This window comes from Podarcis pityusensis (assembly GCF_964106645.2).
Source record: "Podarcis pityusensis genome assembly, chromosome: 4".
Lineage (NCBI taxonomy): Eukaryota > Metazoa > Chordata > Lepidosauria > Squamata > Lacertidae > Podarcis > Podarcis pityusensis.
Window position 1 is genome coordinate 68,717,564 of NC_138027.1, and position 25,000 is coordinate 68,742,563.

At 40.9% G+C, this 25,000-nt stretch overlaps 1 protein-coding gene across 5 annotated transcripts in view; it reads left to right on the forward strand.

Moving 5' to 3' along the window:
* Nucleotides 1-25,000, forward strand: part of MID1 (midline 1) — a 277,016-nt gene that overhangs the window by 191,546 nt on the left and 60,470 nt on the right. For 3 of the 5 annotated variants that reach the window (XM_081001339.1, XM_081001340.1, XM_081001338.1), the window contains one exon: nt 15,056-15,771. In XM_081001339.1, the coding sequence (XP_080857465.1) occupies nt 15,112-15,771 (660 nt within the window). In that variant the 5' untranslated portion in view covers nt 15,056-15,111. Of the gene's footprint in view, nt 1-9,861; nt 10,007-15,055; nt 15,772-25,000 lie in introns of those variants that run through there. The other 2 variants (XM_081001341.1, XM_081001342.1) reach the window with 2 other exon arrangements.

Below are 25,000 nucleotides of genomic sequence, written 5' to 3' on the forward strand. Positions count from 1 at the left end.
ATAAGCATTACTTGCCCTGTCTTTAGAGTGTGGACTCCCCACCCCAGCTGGCATTGCAATGAGAAGCTGAGGGGACATTCTGTTGTTGTGGTGGTGGGATTTATTTGATATGATTTGTACTTTTTCCAAGGTTTGTTATCTGCTCGGCCATCATGAAAGAAGTTTCTGTTCTTGCTGAACTCATATAGTACTTCCAGAATGTTTATAGAGATAGCAATGACCATGCCCTCAATTGCTGGTTATTTTATGCAATCTGCAGGTGATATCAGTATCGGGACACTGCTCTGGACCAGAGTGCCTTTGCTTAGATCAGGGATAGCAAACTTGTGACCCTCCAACTCCCTTCAGTCCCCACCTGCATAGCCAGTGCATTGCCAGAGGTAATGGGACTTGTAGTACGGCAACTCCAGGAGTGCCACAGGTTTCTCATCCTTGGTTTAGATTATCATGTCCTTGTTTACCTGGATTTGCTTTACATGCCTGAAGAGTACAATTTTTTGTTTAAGTGTATGATTTCTTTCTTGTACATATATTTAATGCCATTCCCATGAAAAGTAAGGTATTTTCTACAGAAAGCAAATATCACCGAAAGGCTAAGTAAAATAATTAACATTTAGTCCACTTTTACTGGGGGGAAGGGGGATGCAATTTCTTGGAAAGTCTTCTCTAATTCTGACCAAATTGGTTTATTTCATTAATTTTTCATTAATTTTCCATGACAAGCCATTATTCAGTTAAAGAAGTTCCAAGATTTTGTTATTTCTGATTTACCCGCCATCAGTACCCGTAAATGGCACTTGTGAATCGTTGCTTATGATAATACAGTCATCCTGCTGTACTGTTCTGTGTTGCTTCTGGCACCTCTTCTTCTGTTTGTGGCTTGCTTATCACCTTGCTGGCATGGTCTTTGCAAGCATCCCTGGAAAGGAGAGGTCAGAAGTTCTCAGGTAGTCTTCCTGAATCTCCTGAATTGTATCTGATCCTTCACCTCTATTCCCAAAGCTGAAGTGTTGGCTTCGTTCTTAGCAAGCTCCTTCAGGCTGTTGAGTGGCAACAGGGGTGGAAGCGAAACAGGGCCACTGAGAAACAAGAAGGCCAGTGAAATAGGCTCATGAATCCTAAGGTATGCAGAAGTACAAAACATTTCCAACATACATGCCCTGCAAGTTTTAAACTGTTTTCTTTTTTAAAAAAGGAAAATGGAAGGGGTCCTGAAGGGGAAATTTGGGTTGGGGCTGTACATGCCATGGTTTGTTTGTTTTTTAAATCTCCTTGAACTATGTGGAGATGTTTCAGGAAGAAGAAAGGGAAAGTGCACCTTTTCCCTTCTCCAGAATTCCTCACCCAATCTATAAAGCAAAAGGGTGTGTGTTCCCTTTTCCCCCTCCCCATCGCCTTACCCCCTCCACCACTAACGCCCCTTTTGTGGGCTGAAGGATACACTGCACCATTTTTGTTGCAGGTTCCACATGCCCTCTCACATTGCAAAGTTGTGGCTCTCTAACCAGTGTTCTTGGTACAAATGAGTGGCTTCAGTTCTGGGCTAGTTTTTCCATAGGCTGTCGCTAGAAGGAAAGCTGTATCTTGTTGTTTTAATAATTGAGGAATTTTATTGCCCGAACACCATATACATTTAATGAATAATCACATTCAGTGCTGTAGTTATGTGCACTTTTTTCTTTTCTTTAATGCTTTAATTCTAAGCCTGAGTGTCTTCTCTGGCTTTTTTTGAACTCACAATGTTTACTCCAAATAGTTCCCCGCTCCCTTGGAAATGACCCTCTAGCTTGAAACATGGTTTCACACCATATAACATATGGTGAGGAAAGGATCTTCTTTCTATGATGTCACATCTGAAGAAGGAACTTGTACAGCTGCCCAGCCATTTGGAGTCCATGCCTTTCTCTTTGAGGAGGATGGAGGTATTCAAGTGCAGGGGAAGGGCGATGTGGAAAATGGAAATGCAAGTGTATTCAGGCACTTTTTTTGCTGTATATTGTAATGGGAAAATGTGTGTGTGTGTGTGTGTGAGAGAGAGAGAGAGAGAGAGAGAGAGAGAGAGAGAGAGAAGGGCCTTATTTATGTGCCTAATTTTCTTGGGTCCCTCTTGGGCAGGCATAGGCAAACTCGGCCCTCCAGATGTTTTGGGACTACAACTCCCATCCTCCCTAACTAACAGGACCAGTGGTCAGGGATGATGGGAGTTGTAGTCCCAAAACATTTGGAGGGCCGAGTTTGCCTATGCCTGCTCTTGGGTCTGAAATCAATCAGCTAGTTCTTGCTAACCAGAAAGGACAACCACTTGCATTACAAATTTGTATGTTGTTTTTAAACCGCACAAGAATACCGAAGCCTACCACATATACTAGACAAGTCCCATCCATGACTACTGAATTTTATTGCTGAACATGTTGTTTATTTGATTCATAATTTTTATCCTGAGGTTCCAATTCCAAGAAAGCACTCAAGGCTGTTCACAACTGTAGTGGAAAAAATAAAATGATAAAAACCAAAGATAAACAATGAACCATAAACCAATATATGAAAAACAATAGCAGCATTAAATAATCGAGAGCCAGTAATGAGTGTTGTCAATGCACCTGCCTAAGATGAGCAAAAGCACTCCAAGCAACATCTGCTACCTAGGAAACTGGAGTCAAGACTCTTTAGGTTTGGGGAATGAGATATATAGTTGTCTTCAGTGCCAGCCTTGGATAACTCCACCTTACCAGAAGCCTCTCTGTAACAGACCCCCATTTTGCTACCACCTCCTCAACCTTAGGACGTTACATTGTCTTCCAAGTCCAATAATTTTGGCCCAGAAACTCAAGTGGAGTCTTGCTCTTCCGCATGCAGTTGGAACCAAACTGAAAGTTTGGCCCTGCAAAGGGCTGTTCCAGCAAAAGTGGAGCTAACCAACCAGACAGAGCTGAAAACCCCTTTTAAGTCTCAGTCTGGGATTGCCTGAAGCATCATTTTGAATCTGCTCATATGACATCGCAGCCTGAACAACTGCATGGAGCTATCCAGGTTCCTACATTGAACTAAGCTTTGCCTTGCCTGGCTCTTCTTGGGTAGAACCTACACACTTGTGTTGAAACCCATCTGAATGTAACTTCCACCTTGGACACCACAGCAGTCCTTCTGACTAATATCACCTCTGTCTTGTAGCTCACACCGCCCCAGGCCGTCACTGATTTCAGAGATCCCTTCAGACATCGGGACAACACAGTGGTGTTGATTTTTAAGACAGTCTTCTGGGTCTGATCTACCATTCTTCACAACATCACACTAGCTGTCTCTCAGTTGTTAATATTTCATATTCTTTGAAATCCCAAGGACTGTGAACAAAAACAAAGGAATTGCAACTTCCAGAAGGTGTAGTGTTAGTTGATTGCAGCAAAAACCAGATTGCAGCTTGTGGCACCTTAGAAATGAACTGAGTAATTGTGGCGTGAACTTTTTTGTGAATTAGAGCCCTCCATCTTGTATCTGATACTGGTGTTTAGCCAATGAAAGCTTATGTCACAATAAATCTATTAGCCTTTTTATATGCCACAATACACAGTGGCAAATGTCTTTTTAGATTGTGAGCCTGAGGGAATGGACCATCTTCATACTGGTTTTTTAAGCTGCTCAGAGAGCCATTTTGGCTAAAGAGTAGGGCATAAATTCCTTAAATAAATAAAATAGTTTAACAGTCTTTTGCCGGTTATGCCAAAGCTTCTCATGGGATGTCAATTAACAGGCTATGTACTCCAGTTCCATTTTCCTTCTACTTATAGTACGATATATTTATTGAACTTGATCATGACCACTGGGTTCTCATTACATATACTTGGGAGAGGCCCAAAGCCTGTCTTTGGAAAATGCTAGATCCCTGGCAACAAATTTTCTTTGTGGTGAGTAACATACAGCCCTCAGCCTAATTTCATGTGGGTTGCAGGAGAGGGGGGAACCTGGAGTCTGGGAAGAGGAGTGACAGGGAAGAGGCACCAAAACAGATGCAACATGGGGGTAGGTCCTACGTCCAGACCTCTAGTAACAGCAGATTGACCCTTTCCCAGGAGCATGATGGTCTGGAAGGGAGGGTGAGACAGAGTTGCTGTGTCTACTTTTTGGCTGTGTTCCTACCCACCACTGGCATGTGGACCCTAACAGATTTTCCCCAAGGGAATGTGACACTTAGTGGGTTAAAAAATAAATGTTTCCCACCCCTGTTTTAGTAGTTAATGTTTTGAACTCATCAAGTGTTGAAGGGCCAGCAATGTTGGCACTGTCAACTCATTCTCAGTGTCAAGTCCTGAGCCCATCTCTCCCAGTTTAATTATCAACCAAGGCTTTGGCAAAGACCTCTAGTAGGATTATGCTGCTATTCACACGTGAGAAGAACCCTTTGGCCATGACTCGACATCATGGGATAAAATGTATGTTATATTTAACAGGGAGGAGGTGCCTGCCAATTTTAGGGGCCAAATGAGATCCTGCAAATGTAGTTATGTATCCCTGCTGTAGTTTTGCGTGTATTGGTGCTAGCCAATGTTGGCATATTTTTTTCACTTGTTCTTACTTTCTCTGCTTTTATATTGTGCTATTTTTATAATTGCCATTTTGTATGTGTGTGGCTGCTGTTAGTTGCTTTGGGTACATTTTCATAGAAAGGTGAATATAAATTAAATGAATAATTGAAATGACATAGAATGCCTCAATTCTGAATGTGCTTTGTTTGCACAAGTTCACAGAAATCTCTTCTGTGTACAAATGTCAAGCTAAATTAGAATCCTAGTACCTTTCTTATAATTCATGGTCAACTGTAAATGAGTCAGGAATATGAATCACCTTGCTTCTTAGAGTCCTTCAGATGCACAATGCTTTTCCTCATATCCTTTTTGCAGATGAGCAGCCTGTTATCCTGTTCAACGGTAATGCTCTGTTCACTTCCCTACCTTTCAAGCGGTCAAACTGGAATTCAGGCCTTAATAGCAAAGTACAAAAGAGTTAACACTCTTTTGGTTTTGTTCCTAAGTAGTAAGGAAAACCCAGTTACTGAACAAATAGCTGCAGTCAGCAGACAGAAATGTAGAAAAACAAAGCTTATACAATAAATTAAAAGGAAGTTGTGTGTAGTTCTTTTCTTTTTTAAAGAAGATGAGTGGCTTCATTTAATATTTTGTAAGGAAATGGGGCTTTTTATTGGCTAACTTTGAAAGATCGTTGTCTCCTAAACAAAGAAAATCTAGTGTTTTCTGGCACGATCACTAATGTATCTTTCTGCATCAGATATAATGCACAGGTTTCTTCAGCAAGATTAATAAGTATGTGTAATTCTATAGAAAATCTGGGTTTTGGATCATTTTGGCAACTTTAATACAGTATTATTTACAACAGAGTTCCTTTTTTATGGGCTTCTTTTTCCCATATTGCTTTCGTTTGAATTCATTTTGTGCTGTTTTGCACACTATGCAAAGGGAAATCTGGATTTTCTATCAGTTTTATATGTGACGTATGGTTGTAGCCAATCAGTGCTTGTATCTATTGGTAAGTGTATCTGTATTTAAATAAATGTTCACAAACAAATGTTGGCCACTCCTACACTTTAAACATTTTAGGTTCACCAAAAAAGTAGCAAGTGAAATCAGCCCTTAGGTGAAAAACCCCTGACCCTTTTCCAACTGTATACTGTAGAAGCGTTTGTACTTTATTTATAATAATTTATTAGATTTCCATAAGGTCCCAGGGTGGGTTACAACTATAAAGTACGTGGTTATAGAATATGACTGTAACTAAAGCAAAAAGGTGTGAAAACAATTAAAAGCAGTTCCAGATGTTTTTTTTAAGGCAGTTAAAAATAGTTCCAGTACAGATGCAGACCAAAATAAAGATCTCCACTTAAAACGTTTGCTGGAAGAGAACGGTCTTCAGTAAGAGCCAGGCAGACAACAGACCCTACCGCTTCATATGGAAAGGGCAGGTGCCACCACACTGAAGGCCCAATTTCTATATTGTGCACAGCAGACCTCCTCATAAGATGGTATCTGTAGGAGGCCGTCTGTTGTGGAGTATAGTAAACCACTGAGCAGTGCTTTTTTCCTGGGGGTACGCATACCCCTAAATGTTGTGTTAATCTTGGTGCTTTTGTCCATTTACTGTATTTATTTCCCCTGATTTGAACTATAAAACGGTGATTTTATTGAGTCAAAAAGAGTGCCCCTAAACATTTTTAAAGGAAAAAAAGCACTGCCATTGAGTATATAAAGGGTGAGAAGATCTTCTAGGTATCCTGGTCTCAAGCTGTATAGGGCTTTGTACACCAGTATCAGCCACCTGAAATTGGCTCAGTAGCTAATTACAACTCTTTCAGTAGCAGGGGCGCTGGCTCCTAGGGGCTGAACCCCTTTGTTCCCCCTTGTATTTCTGGGGTTGGGGCCGGGACCTTGGGATATCCCAGAAGTGTGGAGCTGAAACAGAGCCAAGCATGGCATGCCTCCAGTGGTCTGCTGCTGCTGCTGCTGCTGCTGCTGCTGCTGCTGCTGCTGCTGGGAAGGAGGGTCAAAGCAGCCTCCTGGGGGCAGCACCAAGGGGAGGTGTAGGAGGAGCCACTGGCCACTGAGCTGCACTCCTCCCAGCATCCTGACTTCACGTGTGAGACATCGGGACGTAGAGACATCATGTGTGTGACATAGCCCTCCCAATCGCCATTGAAAGATGGTGCCTCTGTTCAGTAGTGGTAAAAGGTAAAGATAAAGGACCCCCGGACAGTTAAGTCCAGTCAAAGGCGACTATGGGGTTGCGGCGCACATCTCGCTTTCAGGCCAAGGGAGCCGGCGTTTGTCAGCAGACAGCTTTCTGGGTCATGTGGCCAGCATGACTAAGCCGCTTCTGGCGCAACAGAACACCATGACGGAAGTCAGAGTGCACGGAAATGCCGTTTACCTTCCTGCCACAGTGGTAACTATTTATCTACTTGCACTGGTGTGCTTTCAAACTGCTAGGTTGGCAGGAGCTGGGACAGAGCAATAGGAGCTCATCGAAGGTATTCGTACCACTGACCTTCTGATCAGCAAGCCCAAGAGGCTCAGTGGTTTAGGCCACAGCGCCACCTGTGTTCCTACAGCAATGGTGTAACGTGGTGGTGATTGTCTGTCCAGTGAGCATTCAAGCTTCTCCATGTTGCCATAATTGAACCTTTCAGGGCAGCCTTAAGGGGAGGCCAACATAGAGCATTTGGGGAGGTAGAATAAAGACTTGTTGATCATCTTGGTAAAGAGTTTTACTTGCTTTGGAAACCCTTTCCTCCAAATAGATCCTCTGTACCGAAAAGAGAAGTGAGTTTCCCAAAGTGCTTAACCGTTAATATTTGACCATACATGTTTGGGTTGGAATTGAGAGAACCTCATGGCAGTGGAAATCAAAAGCCCTGCTGTGTTTTATGCTCTGTTGCAAATGTTGTCTAAAGCTGATACCCCTTGCCATGCATATACGTCTGCAGAAGAGAGCTGCTTCCTTGTCATGTGAGCCCACACCTTTGGGGAGTGCGCCTGAAACAGGCAACAACAAGATGAGGAGGCTGTTAATGGTGTATTTTCCCCATCCTGTTAGCACTCTGCTAGAAAAGGATCTCTGTATATAGACGCCCATTAAATTGCCCCATGATTGTTTAATTCACACATTCCTCGTAGTAGCATGGGATTGCACTATGAGAAATTGGCTCTCACACTGCACTCCTTATATGTGCATGCAATGTGAATGAAAACGGTGGACTAAATCTCAATTCTTACTATTACCCAGGCAGTTTAGGTTACTGCTGATTGTCCCCTATTTGTTTTTATTTTCATTACTTCATTTAACTGGCTATTTTTTAATTGTGCATCTATGCTGAGATCTAGCCTGGAGAACTGTAGCAGTCTCAATGTCACACTATTCCGGCCTTTCTCATAAGAGAGGAAATAATGAAGGAAATTCAATTACTCCGTAACACAAATGAAATGCAAGCTTGTTGCTGGAATGAAGAGCAAATGGAACATTGCTTTGGATCCATTCTTCCAAGCATTTAATGCATTTTTAATTTTGTGACAACAATTTAAAAAGGAGACGTTGCAAGATGAAAAGTGGAACACAAGGAAGCAATTCATTCCTGCTGCTTCCACTTTCACATGAATCTTTTAACACATCCATTGAAAGCCGTCTGGTCTGTATTATAATGCTCAGGAAGATACGCAAGAAAATATATTGGGACATTTTCATGTAGTTCTTGGACTGTCAAGGCTATGTCATATATTGTTGCTGGTATCCATCTGTTTCGAGAGACAATGGAGTGTGCCTCTGGGGGTGAAGTTAAACCACTGCATTAGCAGCACTGAAGAGATCTCCCTGGGGCACAAGCCTGGGCAGTGTGTATGGAGGTCCTGGGCTACCCAGATGACAAAAAAGCCCTCTTGGCCTCTAAAGGAAAGCAGAGCTTGACTACAGGAATTGCCGGAAGGAGGTGTAAAAGACACCATCCAACTGTCTTAAGGATTCCACTCTGGATTTTTGTAGGGTTTGCTCCTTAGCCTTTTCTTCTCCCAGTGATGTCCCACAAGGCAGTGAAGGTATAGGATCTGAGTTTTCCTTCTCTTGGATGGGCTACCTTTCCAGATAGACGAGCCCCACCTGCTCGTCACAGTAACCACCTTCTTGACTGTTGGGCCCCACTATTGGTCTTGCTCATATGCAGGGCTCTGAGACTGATCAGCTACCCTCACCTGGTTTAGTTGGCCAGTGGAAGCTGTTCTCGGGCTGTGGCTGCTGTTGCATGCCGACAGCTTCTAGGAACCACAGGTAAGAGCCGAGTGCAGCGTGGGGACCAAAGGTGGACAAACTATGCCAGAAGGAGCACGACGTGTTCCCCACCCCTAACACCCCATACACCAGATTGTCATATATTAGAGGTAAGGAATCTGTGGTCTTTCATATGTTGTTGGATTCTAACTCCCCTCAGATAACATGGCCAATGGTCAAGGATGATGATTGTAGTTCAGCAATATTTGAAGGGTCACAGGTTAGCCATTCCTTTTTGCAAATGAAGGGACACTGTTTCACTGGGGGGGGGCGGGTGTGTGTGTGTGTGTGTGTGTTCACAGCAAAGTTCAAAGGCCCACTCCTGGATATATTCAAAATTAAATGCAAAAAAACCACACACAAAAACAGGGTAATGTAATTTTAAGAATATTCTGCTTTACTATAGTGCTTTTAAGAGAGAGTCAGATGTAGTCTTCCATCTTTCCTAAATGGCACCACTGAGAAAAGAAGGCTATTTTTTAATATTAACAGTTTATTACTGTGGTGCCATTTGGCTGATGAACTTGCGCAAGGAATGTTTCAGTTATACACTAGCAGAAATATAATCATCAAATACTGGACCGTGTGATATTTGTCCAGTAGGCCTCAATCTTCCATGAGAAAGTAATCGAGTTTTGAACTCTTGGTGGCGTGACAGGTTTTGCTGGTTCAGGTCAGTCTCCCCTTACAGGCATGGGAACTGAAATCCATTATTCAGCCCTGGATTAATTACACAGCAGGCTGAGCTTCCACTTGTTCAAATAATGTGGCAGCAAAGCCCAATGCCCTTATTACAAGCCATCATTGTCGGGGTGGGTTACATGGACGTACTGTGAGAGAATCTGATCCTCGCTGCTTTCTCACTCCAAACTGCTGAATGCTGAAAGAGAAAGGATAAAGTTTGCTTTAGTGTCAGTGACAAAAGGCAACCCAATTGCGGAGGCATTTTCTAGTCCTTAAACTCTGGCGGAGGTGATTAGGTGGAGCTTGCTTTCCTGGAATTGTAGGGTAGATTTTCCTGTTGTGCTTTCAGTATCAGCTGTCTCACAAAGTACACTGTTGCCGCACTAAAGGTCCAGGATTCATGTAGCTTAGCAGAGGCTTCCACAGGCCTCTTTGGCTTTTTACAATCTACTCAGGGAGGGATCTGCGTGATCATTTAACAGCAATGTTTCAGCAAAAACAGGTAGGGCCTAAATCCGCTGGTGGGTATACTGGTTGGTATATTTCTTTGAAGAGGTTTTAAATGTAGACCTGTCATAGGCTATACTGTTCAACTTTATGGTTAGCAAACTTGTCCGTAAACATTATTTGTGTTTATTTCTTGTGCCTTGGCATGCTTTGCAGCGCTGCCCTAATGTTTTATTTCATGTATAAGTCTTCAAACATGTGATATATGTTCAATAGTTTATACGGATGCTTGTTCATGTCAGGAGGCATTTGAGTTAAAAATAAAATTTTAAACAGTCTCTCCCCATTGCCATGCAGATTTTGTAATATCTGAGTTCTGAGTAATTTGGTTTCTAATGTATGATCCCAGCATTAGATATGTCTCAGCAACCAGGCAGTAGGTGATGAGAAAGAGAATTGTGCCATTCAAAGTAGACATGGCTGGGCTAGATGGATCAATGGTTTAGAAAGAGAAGGGCTAGTGACAACACTGACAAACAGCACTATGTTTTGGTGTTTAACATCATTGTATCTTTTTCCGTCTAAGTCAGTGATGCTGGCCAATGCATCAGTAAGACTAGGACCAGGAGTAATTTCAGTGCTGTATGTTTGCTTGAGCTTTTTGACTTCAGTTGTGGTGGGGGTACCGGTATTAGTGATCCAATTGACCTAGAAATTTATTTAATCGGCGTATCTCTCATTAATTCTTTTCCCCACACCTCTAGGCAGACCAATTGCTTGACCATCACCCATCCAACAGAAGCAAGGAATACTTAATAGCTAGGCTTTAACTTTGTACGTGATGTCCGAATACTAGCTGATGAAAAACATAGTTCTGTATTTTGCAACTGAATCCTATAATATTATTTTTATCTTTTAGTTTTTGAGGTATAAAATAAGCATACTTTCATATAGCAGTATTAAATTCTGAGATCAAATATAATAAATTCCTTGACTAGACTAATTCTATGGTTCTGTGCACTAATATCTCCCACACATGGCCTAGTGAATTGAATAGGAGCTACATTCAGTGTAGTTTGTGCCTTAAATATTCCTGGTCAAATATGTTCAACAGCCCAGGTATGGTATATGGCATGGTGGTTATTTTTTGTCTGCTAGTAGTCAACAGCTTGAAGACATCACTGGGCTTTAGTGGGGAAAATGCTTAAAAATGCATTTTATGCTTGAACAAGGTAGCACTTGATTTCAGTTAGTTTTCCCATTTGAGCTGTATCTTTTGACTTGGGTTCATTCTGCTAAATACAGTACTGTTCCATGGTTTTCTTAGTTCCTCTTCACACTGGTTTACTCACTACATTCTTCAAATTACTTCATCAAAAATATGTTGAAAAATTGACTGGGTTCCACCTTAATGGTTTCTGGATTGCAGCCTTTCCTTTATAGGAGAAAGTTGTTTTCCTGCATAATAATAATAATAATAATAATAATAATAATAATAATAATTTTATTTATACCCCACCCATGGGTAGTGATAATGGAAGGATTGACATTTGTTACCATAATGTGCTAAAAAGTAAAGGACCCCCGACAGTTAAGTCCAGTCATGGACGACTCTGGGGTTGTGGCACTCATCGTGCTTTACTGGCCAAGGGAGCCGATGTTTGTCCGCAGACAGTTTTTCTGCGTCATGTGGCCAGCATGACTAAGCCTCTTCTGGCGAAACCAGAGCAGCGCACGGAAACACCATTTACCTTGCTGCTGGACCTATTTATCTACTTGCACTTTTTGACGTGCTTTCAAACTGCTAGGTTGGCAGGAGCAGGGACCGAGCAATGGGAGCTCACCCCATCGCGGGGATTCAAACCACGGATTTAGACCACAGCACCACCCACTGTGCTACTAATTTCTTAAGTCATAGAAGCATAATCATAGAATTGCAGAGTTGGACGGGACCATGAAGGTATATCTATCTAGTCCAACCCCCTGCAGTGCAGGAATCTTTTTGCCGAATGTGGGGCTCAAGCCCCCCAACCCTGATATTAAGAGTCTCATGCTGTACTGACTGAGCTATACCAGCAGTGCTCTTCCGATAAATGGTGCACATTAAGTGCACTAGGGTAGGAATGAAATCATGAAAACCTTCTGTTACTAGATGCTACGAGGCAGTATCTAATTACAGATCCTCTCCTAGCTAGGGAGACTTCTCTGTGTTGCTGTTAGTGGCCCTCTGCTACGTTGATAGACCCATCTCCTATCTGGAGAACCAGCAGAAGTACTGAAGTAAGCACCAAGTGACTTGAAGTCGCCATTTATCATTTTCCACAATGGTTCCATTGTCCCATGGCATTGTGGGAAATAATTTAATTGTAGACATTCTAAGCCATCGGGGGGGGGGGGGGCTGCCAGGGCCTTGGCAGCTGCCTGATCATGTTACCTACTGATAATGAGGTTGTTCCTATTGGTCATTCCTGTCTTTCAGTTATTTTCTGAATTCCATACATGTTTTGTCTTTAACCAAAATGGATAAAGGGATTAGATAAAGATTGGTTCTTGGCATGTGTGTCTTAAGACACGGATCCTTAACCCTGGTTGTATTTGTAGATTGCTGGTTCTGCTGGTTTTATGCACACCAAACATCCTAGTCTGAACTGGAGTTTTAAAATCACCGGCTCAGAATAATGTGTAATGCTATTTTCTGTAATGGAGTGTCAACCGAAATTTGTCTGACTTCCTGTAAGAACTTCTTTCTATCACAAAAATGCACCTTTTAAGAGGGAAAAAAGCCCATGAATGTGGTGCTCTGTCCTTTGCCCTCAGTATTTGTCTGTAAAGCAAATGGATAGTGGCAGTTTCTCAGCTTAAACCTAAAGTGTGATCCTACCTTAGGGAAGAGCCAGGTGAACATTGCTTTCTATTCTTGTGTACCTTTGTAGGCTTTGTTGGCAGTGTTTGGTGATCTCTTATCACACCAAACTTCAAACAAATTACAAAAATCTTGGTTGCTGAGAGGGGACTTCATGCCATGGACTCCTTTTAGACAACTGAGAACAATGCTTACCCTACTACATACCGTTTTGGTGGTGGAATCCAATTGGTGGCCTTGCACTTATGGAAGGAATGTTTTTGATCCAACCGATGGACAAAAAAGAGGCCATTTTTGTCCATTCCCCCTGCAACCTCCAATGCCAACTTCCACTGGGGATACATGGGCATTGAATCAGCAAAAACTGTCACCCTTCCTCTTCCATTACCAGAGGTGCCTGCAAAATCACTGTGTTAATGGTGATCTAATCCATTTTCAGTTATCCTATTATATAGTAGATGCTGGGAGGGGACCAAGCAAACTCTTATTTGTGATTGGGTTGGCAAGTTCTGAAAGTTCCACAGATTTTTGGCAAATAAGTGTGAAACCAAATGGTACATTGTTCTCAGTCTCTGTGGGACAAATGTTTTTCTCCCCTCGCCACAAAGCAAGTATGAATAAGAATTAGAGGTTGACTTGAACTTCACCTCCATTTGTTGAACTTTTCTGTGCTATTATGGTTTGGGCTGAGGTTATACATCGCCTTCCTGTCGTCGTAACTGCAGCCCCTGGTTTAATTGTGGGGAAATGGCAGAAGGTTCAAAGAGATTTGGTTCCCAAGCTTGCTAATGAGCATAAGGCTCCATTCACCCTTAATGAACCAAGATTTCTATGTGAATTTGGGGGGCAGGCGGGGAGGTGAAAGAGAGGGGAGGCAGAGAGTTAATACAACGGAACAACGACTTTACAGTGCGCAGGGTATGCAGCTGGGCCATCTGAAGCTGTCCTCGGTTATGAGCAACAAAGCTTAAATAGATTGTACTGTGAAGAGGTACATTTCGGTGAGTGGGAAGCATAGCTTTTGCTTCTGCTTCACTGACCTGTCTGCTTATAACAGTGATAGGGCCTTGACAAGAGCTGAGGGAAGGAGCGCCACGTAGAGCGACTCTTTCAAAATCATTCCATGCAACATGATTAGTGAAAGAGGAAACAAAATGAAGTTTCGGTCATTTTTAGGGTTGATTTCTTTGGGCAGGGGAGGAGGGGGGAGCTGCTGACTGTTCTTGAATCCCACGCTGGAAAAAAGTCATTGTCGAATTGTGTGCTGCATTTCCAGCTAAGCTCCAAGGCTATTAACACGAATATTTGTACAGTAGAACAGCTTTTGACCCTCTTGGCTTAAAACAACAGAAATGCCTGACACCTTCACATATTAAAATAAAAACAAAAAGAGAGAACAGGATGTTTTAATTCCATCCATTCTCAATTCAGCAAATACCGTGTCACCCCCACTAAATTTTTGACAAGTAGCACTGAAGCACCACTTCCTGTTCTAAATATTTTTCTTTCTTTTCTGATCTGTGCTGTTGAACAGCATATGCATATGCACACCTCACTGCATATGACTTTGAGGTATTTTACACTGTATTTGCTCTTATAATTTGTATATATTTATGTATTTGCTGTTCATTTAATCACAGATAACTTTTCATATCGTTAGACACATACATACATATATATATGCACACACACATACTTCATATGTCCAAGTGCTCTATTGTAAATGTAAATAAAACCTGGAATCCTCAAAATGAGATTGTGTTAATGTTGAGAAACAGCAAGGAAATTTGGGTGTTCTATGCAATAAATCAGATGTTCTCTGCTGCCACTGTTGATTTTAAAACGTTAAGACATGGTAACTCATTATATAGTGTAACTGTGAAAAGCTTTTGCAACAGCATTGTGATGGATGTGTGTATTTTAAAACACTGTTACTGGTTTGTTTGTTTTTAAGTAATGCTAATATGAATGCATTCCAAACATCTGCTCTTGCTCTTTGTCTCTTCTGGAGAGAGAGAGAAAATGGATAGTTAAAAACAACAACAACACTTGAGGATGAGGGAAGCACAAAAGGGAAATAGAATTTTAAGTACCTTGATTGCTGGTGCATAGGCAGATTCCAAACATCGTGTAGCGTTCCAGTCTGGAGAGGTGGTCAGGAAAGTGGTGAAAGTTGACAACCCCCCATGGCTGACCCCTCTGCTCTGTCTCGCCTAATCGAATTTTATGTTGTGCTTTCAGATAGCTGATCAGCTTCCCTGGATTTTGCTGATGACACAGGAGAGCTTTGCCTGAAGATGGAAACACTGGAGTCGGAACTGACCTGCCCTATCTGTCTGGAGCTGTTTGAGGATCCGCTGCTGCTGCCTTGCGCTCACAGCCTCTGCTTCAATTGTGCGCATCGCATCTTGGTCTCCCACTGTGCCACCAACGAATCAGTGGAATCTATCACCGCCTTCCAGTGCCCTACTTGTCGTTATGTCATCACCCTTAATCAACGTGGTCTAGACGGACTCAAGCGCAACGTCACGCTGCAGAATATCATCGACAGGTTTCAGAAAGCTTCGGTGAGCGGGCCCAATTCTCCAAGTGAAACTCGCCGAGAGCGAGCTTTCGATAGCAACAGCATGTCCTCCAGTGAAAAAGTTCTCTGCCAGTTCTGTGACCAGGATCCTGCTCAGGAAGCAGTAAAGACATGTGTAACGTGTGAGGTTTCCTACTGTGAGGAGTGCTTAAAAGCAACTCACCCAAACAAGAAGCCATTTACTGGCCACCGTTTGATTGAACCTATTCCCGACTCTCATATCAGAGGATTAATGTGTCTGGAGCACGAGGACGAGAAAGTTAACATGTATTGTGTGACTGATGACCAGTTAATCTGTGCCTTGTGTAAACTGGTTGGGAGGCATCGTGATCACCAGGTGGCAGCTCTCAGTGAACGCTATGACAAATTAAAGGTTAGTTTTATCTTAATGCTTTATTTGTTTACACTAACGAGTGTGGCGTCCTGAAACAATATATTCTCACCTCGTTTGTTGTGTCGCTGATATGTGCAAGCGTGTCATTTACAATTCATATATTAAACTTGTGTGCGAACACCTGCAGGCACTGGTCACTGTGCAAAATATATATTTTTGAATTGAATGCAAATTTTGAATGTGAAATAGACTTGGGTTTTGCATTAGGAAACGGCTAAGCCTATGCAGAAAAATCAGTATATTTATGCATATATCTCAACTTCTTCCAGTAACAATTTTCCTGCATGGATTGTGTACAGGGATATGATGGGGTGTGTTTGGCATACCCCGGAGCTCCAGATCTGCAGGAGCTCCATTTGTTGCATGAGAGAACAAGATTTTGCAGAACTTTGTGCACACTTCAAAGCCTCAGGATCACAACCATGAGCACAAGATTGTTAAAATAACTGTTTGATCTTTACACATTCCTGTGTATGTGCACTTGGAAGCAAGTCCCACTGTGTACAGTGTGGCTTATTCTGTAGCAAGTTTATTTAGAATTTTCAGCCTAAATGAAGAATTGTGTTTAATCCCATTGTTTTTCTCTGTTACACACACAAAAAAGCATTTTTGTATGTACTGTCTTCAAGGAAGGCACATATTCATCTAATCAGACAAAATGACTTACACATTTGTGCTACCGGCTTTCAGTCACACATGCATAACACATAAAAGCGATTTTTGAAAAAGCATTTTTATGGACTCTATACATCTATACTGCAAATTGCATCTTATATCGCCTGACCGGGCTGCCTGATATTCTTTGGGCTCTCTTCTAAAATGTCCTTAGTATTCTGTTTCTCCAGATTTAACATGGGGCTGATTTAAGGAACCCAGATAGCAGCTGTGGAGAGAGAGGTGTGTCGTATTTGTGTAAGCCATGTTCTTTTAGCTGCTGCAAAGGATGTAGAGCAGCAGACTAGAGGAAGGAGATGGAAGAAGCAAAAGCCCCCTCACAGATTCCTTTAGAGAAATTGCTTATAGAAAATCACAGCAGACAGCTCATGAGGTGAAAGCAAAAGAGAGAGTACTATATTTTGGAACTCTGTTTATGTCTAACAGAGGTTTTATGGCGAACAACTGGGTTTATTGAAAGATACTACCTCAAAAATATTGCTTCATTTTTGTTAATATAGCAATTTTACCAAGAAGTCATCTGCTGCATCACATTAAAAATGTGATGTTGTGAAAATTTCCTTGGGAGAGGGAAAGCTGTTTTAATACATATTCGCAAAATGTGTATACGCACTTGTTAATCTCCGCTTGCTTTGAACTGCAAAGTTATTGTTTGTTTTCTTTTAGAAGATGCCTTTCACACTTAACCTTTACAGTAAAGATGGGAATCCTGTAGCCCTCAAGGTGGTGTTGGGCTCCAACACCCATCAGCCCCAGCCCACAATGGCTGATGGTCTCAAGGGTATTTAGAGTTGTACACGAGTGACATTTAGAGGCCCAAAGGTTCCCTTACCCGCTTTAGAGAATAGCAAGACTTGCTTCCATTTATGGTGTGGTGCTATGGCTTGTTTTGTGCAAACTCAATGGAAGCAACTGCATAGTTCTCACTACTTTGATCTTTTATTGCCTGTGTTTGAAGCTGCTCCACTGTGCTACTTTTATGGCTGGGTGAGGTTTTGGTACATTGCGTATTGATCTTGGTGTGTTTCATCGTTTTTTGCTAGCGACTCTAGTCATTCTTTTATGGACACAGAGAGAGAGAGATTAAATGCATTTGAATAAATATAGTCAAGTTGAAGAGAAGGTAATATTGAAGTAGGACCATTTCAGTTCAAAGCCGCGCAGCCCTACCCATAACCCCTTAAATCAGCTTTTCTCAACCTGTGGGTCCCCAGATGTTATTGAACCACAACTCCCATCACCCCTATCTAGCAAGGCCAGAGCTCAGGGATGATGGGAGTTGTAGTCCAACAACATCTGGGGACCCACAGGTTGAGAACCGCTGCCTTAAATGATCCCATTGATTTCATGCACAGAATTCCATGACCTTTCCACCATGTGTTCTGGACCTACTGGATCAGACAGACATATTAGACATACCATCACATATCTCTCTGTACACATTTCATTCTGAACATTTCATTTTTTTAAAGAAGCAACAGCACATTTTTAACAATAGCATCTTAAATATTTACTGATGTAATTCAGAATATGTCTGCTACTCGTTTCAGAATGCACCTGTGAACATTGCTTTATGGATTATACATTTATAGTTCCATTCTAACCATAGTTATTGTTAAAATACCGCCTAAAATAATATTGAAAATACAATGATGTGACATGATCTTAAAGTCGCATTAGCAACATCATGAGTATGAGTACTCATGGCTTCTCTTAAAACAATTATCTTTTACGTTATGGAGACTTGTAGCATGTTGAAGACTATCAGATGTATTATGGCGCAACCTTTTGTGGATTTTATTGTTGTTGTTAGGAAGGGTGTGGTGTTGAAACCTTCGTCTCCTGCTATGAGCCTTATATAGATAGAGGAATCATACTTTCATTGGAATAGTAGTTTCCATTGGTATGAGTAGAAATCTCCCCACCCCACCCCGCGCAAATAGCAGACATAGAGAGCTCAATTCAGGTCAGGATCGCAGGAGGTGGAAATTGAGCCCCAAACCACAGCTAGGATTCTGATTCCCATCAGGGGCCCCATTCCTGCTATGTATTTTTAAAAGCCATGCAAGCAATTGTTAATTTTGTGAATAACGTTTCGTTTAAGCTTGATCTTAACATGGCTACCCCTCTAGAAATTGCCTTCTGTGTGCTGTTTAGAGATGGCTACCTATGTACAACTTATCAAATGTTGTTGTGTTTGTTTATGCTTCGTTGGGGTGACATTAAAGTAGAAAGTACCATTATTTTAATTTTAAGCCAATTTAGAAGTCATTTTCAACAGTATTTTATATATATATATTGACTGCAAGGGTTGGTTTCGCTTACAGTTATTACTTAAGAAAATGCAAGTGTTAATGTAGCAGCAACTAATGGGAAAAAAACCCATGTGATAGTTTGTGATTGCAATCTTGAATTTAGTTATTACAGTAAACCCTATTGCATGCACAGCAAAGTACTTCTGAGTAAAAAAATGCTTAGGATTGTGTTGTGTAGTGTGGAGTAAGTTTCTGAAAATGTAATCAATCCCCTTTAAACCACCCCACACATTTAAATAGTGTGTTACATCCTAACCACATAGCAACTGGTGCCTCTTGAAGAGCAGCTTTGGGTGTCAAGCTATGCTAATTACTTGCATTCTCTCCCAGCAGTGTTGCTAATTATTTAAACAATATTTCATACTTCATTAACCAGTGGACAAAAGATGCCATTACAATCTAGCTCCTTTTGTGGCAAAAATGAAACCGTTTAATTAAGAGTTCTTGTGCGCTTGTCTAACTGAAGCATGCATGCTACACTGAGTTTAACGGTGAATGTAATAGTCATTGTGAAAATCTGGAAATGAGTACCAAAAGGATAATCCATTTTCACCTTTAATGGTTAGGTTTACAATACTGGAAATCCTGAACCAACTTCAGCTCTTGCCAACTCTGTGCTTCTTTGAAGAGAAAAATGGCCTTGGAAGTCATAGTGACCAGCAAAGAAAATCCTACTTTTTATAAATGTAGTACTGGAACTTGTGAAAGTAATCTCTCCATGTGCCATATACATTCCATATATTAATTGTGAAAGTTGCTTAGCAGTCCCCTCTCTTAAATAAGTAAGATTTTAATTATGCCAGATATGTCTAACAGATGTCCTGAGATTCTGGGAATATATACATAGCACGTCATGTGCCTAAATTAACCTTGAGAGAATTAAATTAATGTGTTATTCAGAGCCAGTTATCCAAATAATAGTTATCCAAATAATTATTTGGCTATCCAAATAAATGTTAATTCATGTAGTACAAAAATTTCTTCTGAGATTTATTCGTTCTTTAGGGAGAAGAAACATGGGACAGAAATAATGCTGGTGTGCAGCAAATGTCTTGTATGCTTTAATTGCGTGCTGTATTTAATCCTTACTTAATCAAAACAACTCTTGCAGCCACCTTCCAAGGAGATGATAGTTAGAGCTGAATCATTGAAATCTGTGGAGTTGGTCTTTTTACTACTGTGTGGAATGAATTGTTCCTTGCATAGTAACATACTGAGGCTGTATTTGCACAGTGTGGCAAAAGCTACTCTTGAGATCACTTCCTTGTTTGTTAGATCAGATGGGTCAGTTTTGCTCTTCTGCGCAACACTAGACAAAGGTATAAGGCTTAGACTGAATCCTGAATGACCTTAAAATGGAAGTGGGATACTTTCTTACTGAATTGATGGATGTACCCTTTCCAATGCTATGCTATTTAAACACAGACATCAGCAATCATTAATATGATCCAAGTTTTTGTCACTTGAAAGATATTATATATGTAGTTGTGGTAAGGTAAAAGGTAGCTGTAGTACTTGGAGGACACCTAAGCTAGTAATTGTTTCTAAATTAAGGCCCTTTTAAACTCTACATTCCAGCGATTGATGCCTAGTGGTAATGAAGTCTCTGTAGGTGACCATAACATTCTGTAAAGAAAAAAAGAAATTAAATTAAAACGCAGAGACTAAAGATTCATCTTCTAAAACACAACTAGACAGCTTTGTAGGTATTAGAACAATGCTAACATGCTCAGGGTTAGCCTTACCATGTTCCTCAACAGTGCCTTGCAATTTTAACTTGTCCTTTGCTTTCTCGTTCAGTATAGGCTGTGTGTTCTTCCTAGCACTTAAGCCTACTGTCTGAATTTAAAAAAACGAAAACAAAATCTCTGTCTTGGCCAAGGCTATTGCTTCTAACTGGAATGGAATCCAGCTCTATCTATATAATTAATGTTTCCCTATATTGGGACTGTCCCAGAAAGTGTGAAATGTATTGTGGGTGTGCTTTAGCTTAATCATCCGAAGAAGAACTAATACAACTTTCTAGCTTACGCCAGCAATTGAATGCACTCCAGCACACAGCTCTATGTATGGAGATTGATTTCCCGCCCCCTGCTCAATATATTTCTGGTTTTATTCATCAGATATTAATCATAACGACAGCATAATATCGTATAAATTTCACAGTATAATAGCATATACAGACTAATGTCACAGAATCATAGAATTGTAGTGTTGGAAGGGATCCCGAGGGTTATCTAATCCAATGAAGGAATCTCAGCTAAAGCATCCATGACAGATGACCATCTAGCCTCTGCTTAAAAACCTCCAGGGAAGGAGAGTCCACCACCTCTCGTGGGAGTCCATTCCATTGTTGAACAGCTCTAACTGTCAGAATGTTCTTTCTGATCCATTGGATAGAGTCCTACCCTCTGGAGCAGGAGAAAACCAGCTTGCACCATGTGACAGCCATCTTCTAGTATCTAAAGGGCTATGCTATCTCTTCTCATAACCAACTCCCTCAACTGTTCCTCATAAGCCTTGGTTTCCAAACCCTTTATCATCTTGATTACTTTCCTCAGCACACATTCCAGCTTGTCAATATCCTTCTTAAATTGTGGTGCACAGAACTAGACACAGTACTCCAGATGTCCTCTGACTAGGACAGAATAGAGTGGAACTATTACTTCGCTTGATCAGGACACTGTACTTCTGTTGATGCAGCCTAGAATAGGATAAAAAAAAATTGCTGCTGCATCACACTGCGGGCTCATCTTAAGCTGGAAGCCAATAAGACCTCTAGATCCTTTTCAAGTATATACTTCTGGTAATCCAAGTGCCCCATCTTAGGTATTAGAATGCCTGCCAAAGTGTAGAACCTAACATTTGTCCCTATTGAAATTCATTTTATTTTATTTTTTATTTTAGTTTGGGCCCAGTTCTCCAATCTGTCAAGGTCATCTGAAATCCCAATTCTGTCTTCAGCAGCATTGGCTACCCATCCCAGTTTGGTTTGATCTGCAAATTTGATGAGCATCCTCTCAATTCCTTCATCAAATATAGAAATAAATTGACAACCACAGTAAAGTATTTCAACTTAAACCACTGAAAAACTCCTCATGCCATGTCTTATGTACCCTTACTTGGGAATAAGTCTCCTTGAACTTAGTGGTATTTACTTCTGAGTGCGTATAGGATGACAGTCTATCAACATCTAAATTATGAACGTCTAAATTATATCTTCATTTTATAGAGGTTCCATTCAAATCCATGGACTGGGTTGCAGCTGTTAGTTATTACTTTAATAGGCTTTGCAGTAATAGGGAATATCCCTCTAGCACAATTTTTTAAAAGTTTTTATGAGGATCTGAAGATATGATGACATGCATTTATTATTTTAGATTCACAGTCTTAGCTTAAACATTGAGCAAGTTAAGATGGCCAGCAGATAAATCCCAAGGGAATTTCCCCCTATAGCCCTTTTTGTGTGTGTCTTATATTAGTTGACACTTGCTTCACTTTTTTAAATAGGTGACTTAAGAAAGCTAAAAAAAACACCGGAATGTGAACTGGGCCAACACACGTTAAGAACGGACCTCTGGAATGAATTAAGTACTTAACCCGAGGTACCACTGTATTTATACCCCACACATCTTACCTGGTTGCCCCAGCCTCTCAGGGCAGCTTCCAACATATATAAAAACATAATAAAACATTAAACATTAAAAGAAACTTCCCTATACAGGCTTGCCTTCAGGCGGTTCATGGGTCAGATAATTCCATGCCCTCCAACATTTGTCCAACGAAAATAGGGGCACCCTAAGGAAAAATTGGACATTTCAGGATCAAATTGGAATCCAGGACAGCTTCTCTAAATAAGGGATGTCCCTAGAAAATAGGGACACTTGGAGGGTCTGTTGTTCTCTGCTGCCTGATAAGAAATGAAAAGAAATATAAGGGCTTAGAGCAAATGCTTGGCATGCAGGAAGCCCTAAGTTCAAAACCATAGAAGGAGGAGGTGTCAGGTGATGGGAAAAGCCCTTGGAGAGCTTGGAGAGCTATTGCAAGGCTAGATGGACAAATAAGGTAGCTGTCCTGGTTGGTATATGTTTACAATTAAGCAAGGTAAGCTGATAAATAAAGACCTGATGCATGATAGTCCTTGATACACACCTAAATATAAACTTTGATTTTGGCCTTTTATTTCTGTAGCATACAATACTCATAGAAATGTTGGAAGGTACCCTGAGGGTCATCTAGTCCAATGCAGGAATCACAACTAAAGCATCCCTGAAAAGAATAGGCTTTCATTTCTGGTAAATATTGATCTCCGCTTCAGCCCTTTGGGTCTTTGGCCCTGGGGGAAGAGGAGACAACTGTCATAGTAATGTGAAATATTTGTACTAGGAGAGACTAGGTGGACCATTGGTCTGATTTAGCATGAATCTTATTATCATATTTTTTTTGTTTAATGGGACTGTAATACGCACATTGTACATCTTCATACATCCTTTTTCCCCCAAGGATTAACTTTCAAAGGCTTCTTCTTTTCTTCATTTCTCATGGTTGAAAAATGCTGATATGAAAACATTGCTCTAAAACTATGAGACAAATGTTCATAAGTACATTAAGCCATGACTACTTTGAAATTTTGACTTGTAGGAACCATAGTCAAGAAAAAATGGATTGCACACCCAACAGCAAAACCCCTATAATTCATTTTCAACAGTACTTTAATATAACAGAAGGGTCTTTAAAGTTAAAAAGAAAAGGAGATTCAGTAGGAGGAACTGTGACTAATATTCTCTTCTGATGATTTATCTGTTCAATTATTTTTGAGCTTCACAGTGACTTCAGTCCAGACTGCCATTGTCTTCTGGCTTTTCATTGTCTTTTAATGCATCACTTTCCAAAACCAAGTGTGTGAAAACTTGAATGGCAAGGTTATTAGGTTATTCTTTATGTATTCATTAACATGAGCCCTCTTTGTTTAATCATCCTAAATTTCAAAGCTCAATTAGATTTTCAATTGTAATGTGGTGTATTAAGAAACAATATTGGTCCATTCTGACAATAAATTATAGTCAAGCAGTGTTATTTTTGATTTGCATTTCAATGGTAGCTAACTGTTCTAATAAGGATTCCATTATAACATATGAATATGTGGACTTCTGGTTTGTAAAACACATTCCTGGTTTTAAGTCAATCCCAAAAATGCCAGTTATGGTATTATTAAAAGGACTTCTACTATGAGATGTATCACTAAAAGGCTCAGGTCTGAGAGACTGCTGGGACCCAAGATCTGCATGCTTTTGCTAAATAGAAAAAGGGGGGCAGGGGGAGAGATTAGGTACACCTTTGGTCTGATACGTGAATCTTATTGTTGACCTTATAATGCTAAAACTCCTTATTCATTGTTAGAGTTCCACTTCACTCAGACTACAGTGGTACCTCGGTTTAAGAACAGACAGTTTACGAACTATTCGGTTTACGAACTCTGCAAAACCGGAAGTAGTGTCCCGGTTTGCGAACTTTACCTCGGTCTAAGAACAGAAGCCGAACAGTGGAAGGGCAGTGGTGGCCGGAGGGCTCATTAGGGAAAGCACGCCTCAGTTTAAGAATGGTTTCGGTTTAAGAACAGACTTGGATTAAGAACAGAATGGATTAAGTTCGTAAACCGAGGTACCGCTGTACATAAATTGTCAGGAGACTTTTGGTGGCGGTCAGCGGTTGTGGAGTTCATCCTGACTGGCTGCTTTCTTCTAAAGAGCAACATGTTGCATCACTGCTTTTCCATGTGCCCTGGCTTCCAGTCCATTTCTGAACCCAGTTCAAAGAACTACTAGCAAACTGTAAAGTCGTAAACAAATGTGGCACAGGATACCTGAGGGATTGCCTTCTCTTGAACATACTAAGTCAGTCATTGGTTCACGTAGCTCTCCAGAGTTTCTGATGGAATTAGCTCCCTTTAAGTATCATGAATGCAGATTCATAACTCCCACGTTGCATCCTGTTATTAATAGTACAATATATGTGAGAAGTTAGTTTTTCATCAGAGGACTTCTAGGATTACACTTGGCTTGGTAGGATGTTTATCTTTTACGATGCCAGTGCAGTTAATGTTTTAAAGTGATTGATGGTTGATCGTGCTTCAGAGTAAGCTCTGGCTCATCCTACTGCAAACAAACACAGTCGTTTTTGAATGGATTAAAATACCACACTGTTCCATCCATGTCACC